Source organism: Centropristis striata, chromosome 20, assembly GCF_030273125.1.
Source record: "Centropristis striata isolate RG_2023a ecotype Rhode Island chromosome 20, C.striata_1.0, whole genome shotgun sequence".
NCBI lineage: Eukaryota > Metazoa > Chordata > Actinopteri > Perciformes > Serranidae > Centropristis > Centropristis striata.
The window spans coordinates 21,597,714-21,608,585 of record NC_081536.1 but is presented as its reverse complement, the minus strand read 5'-3'; the positions used below and the strand labels follow the sequence as shown (position 1 = coordinate 21,608,585).

The window sequence follows — 10,872 nt, the reverse complement described above, 5'->3', positions numbered from 1 at the left end:
ATTTTGTTGTATTTAACTCAATTTCAATATAAAAACTAGACATATTTATCGATGTTGACACATAAATGTGTTATTTTCTCTCTACAGGCATTGCCAATGTGGCTGTTTGGGTCCTTTTCGTTACACGAGGATACCCTCATGCCTGTGTAGCCACTCTCCTGCCTCACTTTTTGGCTGTTTAATCAGAAATAAAATTAGTTTCAAGGATGGACACCGATAAAAATACAACCCCCGATGTTGCCGCTGCTGTGGAGAGCAAAGAAGACGCGGAGCCTTTCACGAAGGTGAAGTCTAAAAAGACTCAGAAGCGAAAACGTGAACAAGATGGAGTGGAAATGGACACGGAGGGGCCCGTGGCGAGTAAGCGGCCGCAGTTTCCACCAATTTCAAGCGACAAATTAAGGGTAATTACCATCTGTATACGTGTCTTTGTGTAGTGTCAATGTTAAATAATATGAAGACACATGAAAATGTATTTAATTGTATTTGTCTCTGTCACAAAGTGGCCACAAACTTTTGCGCTTGCGCAGCAGAGTCTTGAGATTGTACTAAATAAAGCTGGTGTATGTTGTGAACCAACAGTGGTGTTAGAAGTATTCAGATACTTTACTTCCTTCATGGCTTAAGGAGCTCTGGAGTTAATGGCAATTTAAGTTTGTTTACATATCCTGTTCATACTAGTAGTTACTGCAAATGCATATGTTTTATAGTGAGTAACTAATCATTGTAAAATATTATTATTTGAATAACAATAAGGTAAACAAGTAAATAAAAGCATAAGGAAATTAATTAAAAGGTTTTAGGAAAGGAAAAAAGAGAAAGAAACTACAATAGAACTGCATCATGATAAAAGCATACATTGACATACTTTGATTCACAATTATGTTGTATAAATTGATAGTAACAAACGCATGCTAACTAATTATTTTGAGGGAATATCATTTCAAGATTGCTGTTTTGTATATACATCCTACTGAACATTCAGCGTCTGTGTATAGCTTGAAATATAATTTTTCTCTGTAGTAATCATTTGAAAATGTTCAAACGTTCTTAATTAAATCAGAAAATGCTTTAATTTGTCAATTATGTAATTTACACAGGAGTATACAAAATAGGCTTTACCATGTAGTTATTTCAAATAGACTATTTTTAAGATGACCAAAAAACATGCTATATTGTGGTCTATATTGTTAATGAGATATGACAATATAACTATATTGGGAGCTAAGGTTTTGGCAGTATCGGCCAGCCCTAGTTTGAGGGTTTGCTTTTTTCACTTCTACTCAGAAAAATACTTAATTCTTCAGACTATCTGGAAATTTAAAATTACAACATTTCAGAACTACAGCCCTCTTTTCAGCTTTGTGACGATTTCAGCTGATTCAGAGTTTTAAAGCTTTTATTTTATTAGTATTATTTAATTTTAGATTATCACAAACATTCAAAATCACCACAACTAGAGATAGAGTAAAACATTCAATATTTGTCTTTGAGATATTGTGGAGTAGAGATCTAGGTTGTATAAAATGGAGTCAAGTAAATACACTTGCATATGCTTACAAACAATACATTTATATAAGGTCTGCAGGCACCAGCTGCATTGCAGAATATATTTTGAAATGCAAAACATTGGACAAGCTCACAAAATATTCCTAACTAATACCTATCCAGCAGAATGAGGATTAGTAGGACCGCCCACAACTTCAAAATTAGCATTTCAAATTAATGCATCAGTAATTAAATTCTGAAAAGAACAATCAGTCACAATGACAAGTGTGCTTTAATTTTGATACCTTAGTACATTGTGTTTCTAATACTTCTACCCAGTCTTAAGTGAATGTGGACTTTCATTTTTAATTGTGGCATTGTTAGATTTTGTAATTTTCAGAAGCTATGATGATATTCACATAAATACCCATTTAGCCACAGAACTCATCTTTGTTACTGTTGTTCCACAGTGTGATGATAATTGATGTGTTTTTGTTTCAGGGACCAGATGAGATGCGCAAAGTGGCCGTCCCAGCTCACAGATACACCCCGCTGAAAGAAAACTGGCTGAAGATTTTCACCCCCATCGTAGAAAACCTGCAGCTTCAAGTTAGATTCAACCTGAAAACTAGGAATGTTGAAATCAAAGTAAGTTTCACCATCACATTGAAGTAATGCCCACCTGTACTGTTTGTGTCCACAGTGTGTGTAATATTCCTTTTTTCTGCTTTCAGACATGCAAAGACACACAGGACATTGGCTCACTCACAAAAGCAGCAGATTTTGTCAGAGCGTTTGTTCTGGGATTCCAGGTTGAAGTAAGTACACTGAATTAAGTTTTTAGTGAGTTGTGTGGGCTTTCATTTCACAGCAGTGGTGTGGCTATTATATTATCGGGTTTCTCTGCCTGTTTTTGGAGAAAATGTGTATTTGTCAGGCCAAAGTAAAGTTTGGGTTCAGTGGTAGAGGTTTAGGAACAAGATAGTTTATTATTGGTGTGCTTATGTTGACCTTTTATCAAATATGTAATGTTATTAACAAGTCAATACCGCCTACTGCCAATAAGATGAAGCCACAAGAAAACAAGTTTGTAAACTGAAATTAATTTTGTATTTTTTAATGCACTTTTGTTGGATATTCCTTCATTGAAAGTTTTTTAAAGCAGTACAAGTTCATTCAGGTTTCATAGACTGTATAGGTAATATTTTACTGGGTGTATGCAGAAACTCAGACCACTTAGCTTTATAATGGCTGGCACAATGCTTGATCCTTGATGTTTGTTTTGTGATCTAACACATGAACTCTCTCCTCCCAGGATGCTCTAGCTCTCATCAGATTAGATGAGCTTTTCCTAGAAACCTTTGATGTCACAGACGGTAAGATGGCACTGATGCTTGTTTGCACTGAGCACTTTTCCTTTTCCTGCTGTGTCCTCTTGTTGTGTATTAAAATATTTTCTCATGGTGCGTGTCTTGGCAGTGAAACCTCTGAAGGGAGACCATTTATCCAGAGCCATCGGGAGAATAGCAGGGAAGGGAGGAAAAACCAAGTTCACCATTGAAAATGTCACAAAGACTCGCATTGTGCTTGCAGAGACGTGAGTAGGCCTACCCCTTCTGAGTCATTGCTGCAAAATGACAATGTTGCTGTTACTATTTTATTAGCGTGACTATCATACTGTTGGCTTATTTTTAAATCGGTTATTTCAGCCTTTAAAATCCTACCAAGGATCTCAGACTTGCAGAATCAGTGTCATCTTTTTAATTCACTTCTCAAACATATCTTAAAAAAATTTAATTTGTTTATGCAAGCACATCATTTTATTTCAAACATGTTTTATGTTTTTAGTGTTATTTCCTTCTTTTTTAAATTACTTTTGGTATTATATTTTCACTTTTACTCTAATTGTCTGATTTTTAAAAAATGTCATTCCAGAATGTTTCAACCATTTAAATCATGTTGTAATTATGTTTTAAAAGGTGCTGTATAGTTTATTTTTTATAATTACTGTAAAATTAAATCATTTCCAAATGACAAAGTCAGCAACATATCTATACTTATTTATGAGCTTGTACTGTTTTCACATTTCAGTACAACAGACCAATTTACTGGCCCTAAACTGCACTGATTCATGTTCTTTTTACTTGTACAGTGCAAGACCGTTTAATATTGACCTAACTATTTTTGGTTTTAACAGGTTTTGTGTTTTGTTGTAAAACGCAGATGTATACTTTGAATCCACTCACTCCACCGAGTTCACTGATTTGTCTGGCTTCATGACGGGTTTCACGATTTAAAAAAACAACACCAATCAATCCAGTGAGCTCCATGGGGCGACTAACGATTAACAAAGTCAACACTATGGGCGTTACTAATGCTGCTTTCAAGCTGTGTGCAGGAACCAAGGAAGAGTAATGGCAACAATTGCGACCACTATAGACAGACTGTACGCACAGGTTAGACGCAGCTGTCGTATTTTATCAGTGTCTCCCGACATTGTAGTCTTAAAAACACAGCAAACACAGTATGTTACCATGGCTACACATGTAATAACGGAAATAACATTAGATTCAGGTGGATATGTTGGACTCTAGTGATTAGTTAGAGAAAATGAAGTCGCCCTCCCTCACAGAAATCAGACTGCAGGCAAGATGGAAACATATTGCAACGAGTTGACAATTCTGTCTTATATCAGGCGAAAAAAACATACCATTGTGACATATTTACCAGCATGGGAATCATGAAATCTTACCTCAAAGAAATGTTTCTTTCAAATAAGTTTCAGTATACAAACCCTACAGGAATGTCTTTTGTTGTTTGCCTTTACGAAAACATTTTTAACACTCCTCCATCTGTCTCTCAACAGAAAAGTTCACATATTAGGGTCTTTCCAGAATATAAAGATGGCCCGGACAGCAATATGTAACTTAATCTTAGGTAAGAGAGATTGTTGTTTTGATATGGATTAATGCAGTGTAACAGAAGTTGATGTTTTTTTTGGAACTGAACTCATGAATCCACATGTAGTGATGAGTAATGACCTTTAAATCCCTTTCGCCCTGACAGGAAGTCCACCTTCAAAGGTCTACGGCAACATCAGGGTTGTTGCTAGCCGGACTGCCGAGAGATTCTGAAGTCCTATTGGCTGCTGTGTGTATTTATCCTTCCCCCCCGTCAGCTGCTAGAGTTCCCATGTTGATCTGTGACTGTTGACACCTCAGGTTTCTCTGTGACGCATTAAGTCCACACATTTTTGGATCAGTTGACCCAAACATGAGGCAAAATCATAATGCGTGCAGTAAGACAGTTCACATATACATTTGTGTAAATAAATAATTTCAACCCCCACTTAAACATGAGTATTATTTGTCACTAAAGTGTATAAAATGTCAGGTTGACCAGGAACAACAACCATATTACCAAAGAAGTTGGGATGCTGTGTAAAGCAGTAGAGCATATATTTACAAAAATTAAAAGTTAAACATTACACATGTTGTCTTTGTACAGGTTTGGATTGAATATATGTCTAAAATGCTTAGCAAATAATCGCATCATGTTTTATTTACATTTTGGACAATGTCCCAGTTATTCTGGAATCAGTGTTTTCATTAATTAAAAATGACTGAATGCTGCCGCCAGACAAATCAAGTTTCTTATGACGATGCATCCAGTCAATAACATCCTAAAGAGGAAATATAGTACTTTCAACATTTCAAAGTTTATTTAAATTTTATTTAATTTTCATACAGTATCAAGTTTCCAACAGTCCCACAGCATAAGATGCAGCATGCAGAAAAAGGAAAAAAAAGGTTCTCAAACTTAAATCTTTCCATATATCCCCACACAAACTAAAAAGAACCCAAGTCCCTCTGAGAAAAATAGCACTTACAAACTAAAGCGCGGTCTGAACTATACAGAGAGCCAGAACTGCATTTAACAAATACTTATATACAAAAGAAAGAGAAAAAAAACATCAAAATTTCCCCTTTAAGCTGAGTACAGTGTGTGGCAGTTTGAGACAGGATCAGATATGCGACTTTACTGGAATAGAAGCATCTGGCTGACCCGGGTAAAATACAAAAAGTTACACGTAGTTCAGTTCATTTGGATTACCTCTCATAATGTGTACATTTACCAAAGTTTGGCAACATCCATATTGTATACCGTTAAATTCTTAAATATATTAATATCACCATCCATGTGTAAACAAGAGGATTATTTCAAAAAAATGGATCTACATGCACAACAAAAAATATATTTTCCATGTCATGCAAGCACAGGGAGGCCCAAGCCGTGCAGAGCTTTGGGGTAAGGGACCACAGAGCGCTCCTGATGTCACATCTCGGACTGAAAGCTCCTGTTCAAACCTGCAGTCGGCCTCCAAAGCAAAATAAAAGCTATCCCCGACGCCGGTTATAGTAGGAAGCATTTTTCCTCTTGGATATTAAAATTTGGTTGTTTGTTCCTCCCTGTTCGTATCGGTGGGTGGGAGGGGAGAAAATGAGGTGACTGACAGAAAAAAGAAGTGGTAGAGGAAGCCAACTTTTGAAATGTACACTTTCCAAAAAAGAGAACCTATAATATACAGTCTATCCCATTGCACACTGATCATGCCAACGTGGTTAAGTGTTAAGAACTAAACCGTCCTGCGCTGTACTGAGAAAGGTAGCCGGGCTCGTCGTGTAAAGCAGAGGCAAAGCTTCTCCTCTTGCTCGTACAGATGAGCGCACTTTGATTACCTAATATACACATATCTGTTAAAAAAATGCTGCCTGCAGATAAGTCTCTTAAACGGCGATGTACTCGCACAAACAGTGTACAATCTCTCCACTATCCCTCTCCTTTCTACCATCCAGCCTCTCTGTTCTTAATAAAAATCTAACAACTCCACTACAGTTTATTTGTCAGTGTGAGTGCACAGCTATTCTTTGCTTTGGAGATTGTCTTATGGATGCACACTGGTAAACACAAAATGCTTCATTGAGGTTAAAGCATGTAGCAGTTTGCAGCCATAGATTACATTTGGAAAGACATTTTCTTGGCATTGATTAATCTACCTATGGTTTCATGACAGGAAATAATCTCCAACAATATAAACACATTCTTATGTATGAATTAAACTATCAGTCTTATCACAAATAATAAAGAAAAAAACAGTTGCTTTGCTGTGTCTGGAACCTTTACTGGTCTAATCCAAACTGCCTGTATGCAAGCTAAAACGACCACATCTAAAATTTAGTTTTGACTTGAGGTGGTGCAGTTGGAAGTGAGCCAGTCTGTCCGGTATGAAGGACAGCGGTGATGATAGGTAATAACTTGGACTGGTTTCTGGATATGTTCTGGTTGGCACTTCATACCCTACTTTCTAGTTGTACTGGAAGTCAAGTGTTAAAATGCTATACACTTCCCCTCACGAGACAACCATTGATATACTTGTATTTTTTCTTCTTTATAAAAGACAAGAACAAAAAATAAATATAAAAAAAACAATTAACAAAAAAAAGAAAAAGGATGAAATATGAACAAGCCAACCAGCCTCTTCTCTGCGCCCCCTTTCCTCACTTTCTCCCCCCTCATCCAGAATCGGAGTTGCTCTTTGCAAATGACAAATAAGATGTCTTTCAGTCTCTTAAAGTGCTACGACCGGGTTATTGAGAGGATTTACAGTTCAATAACACTTCATAGTTGGCTTCACGAGGCCTGTGGTTTCTGAAAGAAAAAGTGGCTTCACAGAGAGAGTAGAAGAAGAGAAGAGAGAGAGAGAATACTTCCATTGAGTTACACAGAGAGCGCTTTGCCAGACGTCTTGAGCAGATCTTCAGAGATGGTGGAGAAAGCGAGTGTTGAGGAGGAAGGGGGGAGGGGGAAGTCAGCAAGCAGAGGCGCGCTCACACATCCACAACCATCTTTTTGTGTATATCGAGACCCCCGACCACCTGGAAGAAGGAGCAAGAGAGAGGGAAAAGAAAATACATTTATTAATCCAATGCTTGTAAATATAAAAGTTAGTGAGAACAGACATTCTGACACAGGTGTTACTCATAACAGTGTTTTATTTCCGAAGGATTTAGGTGCATGTAAGAACATTTTATATCAGTTTCATATCTGTGTACAAACATTTGGAAAAGCAAGAGCAGATAATAACATCCAAGAAGATAACTTGCTAAATAAGTCCACAGGGGATCAACAACCATTAGATCTGAACTGGAAAAATCATTTGGTAAGTTTTGATGCTCTCTACATTGATTTTACATTCACTCAGCTTGCCCCGAAATGGCTTTTGTGCTGCACCTCAGCCTTATAATGGTGAACCAGCATGAGCCCTGCAGCTGCTAATCTAAATGGAAAACAGTTGTAATTAATGTTATTGATCACACCTGTGATGTGTCCCACCGTGAAGTCATAATGTTGGCTATGAAAAAAGCCTATTCTGAGTAAAAAACAACAACACTTCAACATAAAATAGTGTATTAATCCCACTTTTTTAGGCTCTGGTGTAAAAAGTATGCTAAATACAGTGCAAACACTACAAATTATGCCTTATTGATTAAGATATAATATTTAAAATCAACATTCACACTACAAAATTGACTAAAATTTGTCCATGATATAGTTTTCATGTAAAATTAAATTTAAAATGATATAAAACAGAAAAAAGTAAATGTTTAGTATTTTCCCTGGATAAATCCAACTAAATAGAGAGAGTCTGTACGTATGCATACACTTCTTTATCCTCCACCACTGTTCATTAGATCAACTTGACACTGCCCTTCCACTGGTCGTCAGCGATACACCTGCAAAGTGTGAAGTACGAGCTCTTGAGTTTTATGGAACATATTTATTAGTAGTGTATAGAGAGGGGACCCCTGTTGACACAGCTGAAAGGCATGCTGGGTACAGCTCAGTCTCTCGTTGCTTGATACAGTGCATTCAAGAATAAATGAAGAAAGACAGATGTTACATACACTGTGTTCCAAATTATTATGCAACTGAGTTTTTTCTCCGATTTTCCTAAATAGTCGATGCAAATGACAGTCAGCATAATTTAAGTCATCAACCGTTAGTTTAATTAATTCTAATGTGATTGGACAAACCTCCCAATGATAACAGTATTTTTTCAAAAATAAAAAACTTAAAATGCACTGTTCCACATTATTACGCATGGCAGAGTTTTATAACATTTTATAGGTTTTTAAGAACTGAAACTGCTCATTTTTGGATTTTCCAGCATTCGGAGGTCATATTTACTGAAATCAAAAGCTATTTCAATCAAAATCATCTTAACAGGTCAAGTTACATTTTAACATAGGAGCCCTGATTTGATAGCAGCTTCACAATTCTTGCATCCATTGACCTTGTGAGTGTTTGGAGAGTTTGTGCTTGAATTTCTTTGCAGGATGTCAGAATAGCCTCCCAGAGCTGCTGTTTGGATGTGAACTGCCTCCCACCCTCATAGATCTTTTGCTTGAGGATGCTCCAAAGGTTCTCAATAGGGTTGAGGTCAGGGGAGGATGGGGGCCACACCATGAGTTTCTCTCCTTTTATGCCCATAGCAGCCAATGATGCAGAGGTATTCCTTGCAGCATGAGATGGTACATTGTCATGCAGGAAGATGATTTTGTTACGGAAAACACGGTTCTTCTTTTTGTACCATGGGAGAAAGTGGTCAGTCAGAAACTCCACATACTTTACAGAGGTTATTTTCACACCTTCAGGGACCCTAAAGGGGCCGACCAGCTCTCTCCCCATGATTCGGCCCAAAACATGCCTCGCCACCTCCTTGCTGACGTCGCAGCCTTGTTGGGACATGGTGGCCGTCCACCAACCATCCACCACTCCATCCATCTGGACCATCCAGGGTTGCACGGCACTCATCAGTGAACAAGACTGTTTGACAATTCGTTTTCATGTATTTCTGGGCCCACTGCAGCCGTTTCTGCTTGTGAGCATTGGTTAGGGGTGGCCGAATAGAATAACTGATAGAATAACGCATAACTGCCTCTGGAGGATGCTACACCTTGATGTTCGTGGGACTCCAGAGGCACCAGCAGCTTCAAATATCTTTTTGCTACTTTGTAATGGCATTTTAGCAGCTGTTCTCTTAATCCGATGTTTTTGTCTGGCAGAAACCTTCCTCATTGTGCCTTTATCTGCACAAACCCGTGTGTGCTCTGAATCAGCCACAAATCTCTTAACAGTAGGATGATCACGATTAAGTTTTTGTGAAATCTCTAAGGTTTTCATACCTTGTCCAAGGCATTGAACTATTTCACGCTTTTCGGCAGCAGAGAGATCCTTTTTCTTTCCCATATTGCTTGGAAATGGTCATCTGCTTAATAATGTGGAACGCCCTTCTTGAGTAGTTTTTCCTTAATTGGGCTCACCTCGCAAACTAATTATCACAGGTGTCTGAGATTGATTTCAGTGATCCAAAGAGCCCTGAGACACAATACCATCCATGAGTTTAATTGAAAAACAAAACATGTAATCTTTATGACACTTAAATACAATTTGCGTAATAATTTGGAACGCGGTGTAGTAGCAAACTCGAGCATTTCAAGTATCAGTGATGTAACTTTCGGAATGAACACAACTACTGTACGTCAAGGTGTTTTGCTGAGGACCAAAGGAAGCAGTGTCTATTGTGAAGTTGTTTGAGGAAAAGTGACTTAGACAATAAACCAATTAACCATATTGCAATTACATTTAACAATTGTGTATTAAAAAGGGAAGTCCTGCGATTTAGTATGACCCTTTCATAGAGCTGAGGAATTGTAAAACATAATAAGAACAGGTCAAACTGAAGCAGCAGAGGAAGAGAAGTCGCTTTTTGGGTTCAAGCTGCAAAAACTGGATCCTACATTTCCCATAATGCATCTCAATTGCATCTTTAATGATAAAATCTCCCCATCCAATGCAGAATGACCGTGATGACATCATCAGGGATATTTTCTTTCAAACTTTGTAAAGCCTATACGACTGTTTTCACAAGCTGAGTAATGCTCATCTCTTTTCTTCACGTCAAATAACAAACAAACTGAACTTTGTGTGTAAAAATCAATGTCATGCCCTTTTAACTGACACAATTTCATCACCATACTTGCATTTTAACACCCGACATGTGTTGTTATACCACTGAAATCTCGCAGCACTGAAGGTGAAAACACTTTCCTTTTACTACGACCAACCTCCTGACGAAATTTATATATACCCACCGTCCTATTTTTAGACCCTCTTTGTTACAGTTTCTTTCACTTCACAGTGTTCAGAAAAGTGCTACTACAAACCGGACTGAAACCATTTCACACTGTCTCTTCCCTGAACCGCCAAGTGTTTTGTTACAGACGGGATCTAATATTCTCCAGCGCCATCCTGAAAATACAC

General features: G+C 37.6%; 2 protein-coding genes across 2 annotated transcripts in view; one reads left to right on the top strand and one right to left on the bottom strand.

The window, feature by feature from the left end:
• Window positions 1-105: 105 nt before the first annotated feature.
• On the top strand, window positions 106-5,122 carry pno1 (partner of NOB1 homolog). Its single transcript, XM_059358875.1, has 7 exons — window positions 106-404; window positions 1,990-2,136; window positions 2,223-2,306; window positions 2,804-2,864; window positions 2,968-3,085; window positions 4,355-4,425; window positions 4,555-5,122. The coding sequence occupies exons 1-7, from the start codon at window positions 207-209 to the stop codon at window positions 4,620-4,622; spliced, it is 747 nt and encodes a 248-aa protein (XP_059214858.1). The 5' UTR covers window positions 106-206; the 3' UTR covers window positions 4,623-5,122.
• Window positions 5,123-5,187: 65 nt separating this feature from the next.
• The window catches only part of LOC131993130 (calcineurin subunit B type 1), a 35,278-nt gene continuing 29,593 nt past the window's right edge, over window positions 5,188-10,872 (bottom strand). The window contains exon 6 of the mRNA XM_059358876.1: window positions 5,188-7,424. Coding sequence (XP_059214859.1) covers window positions 7,377-7,424 — 48 coding nt within the window. The 3' untranslated portion in view covers window positions 5,188-7,376. The remainder of the gene's footprint in view (window positions 7,425-10,872) is intronic.

Bases quoted from the DNA above. Each gene is read 5' to 3' on its own strand.
- pno1 (XM_059358875.1), top strand. From the start codon at position 207: ATGGACACCGATAAAAATACAACCCCCGATGTTGCCGCTGCTGTGGAG. The intron at 405-1,989 runs GTAATTACCATC...TTTTTGTTTCAG, and splicing joins TTTCAAGCGACAAATTAAGG to GGACCAGATGAGATGCGCAA. The intron at 2,307-2,803 runs GTAAGTACACTG...CTCTCCTCCCAG, and splicing joins TTCTGGGATTCCAGGTTGAA to GATGCTCTAGCTCTCATCAG.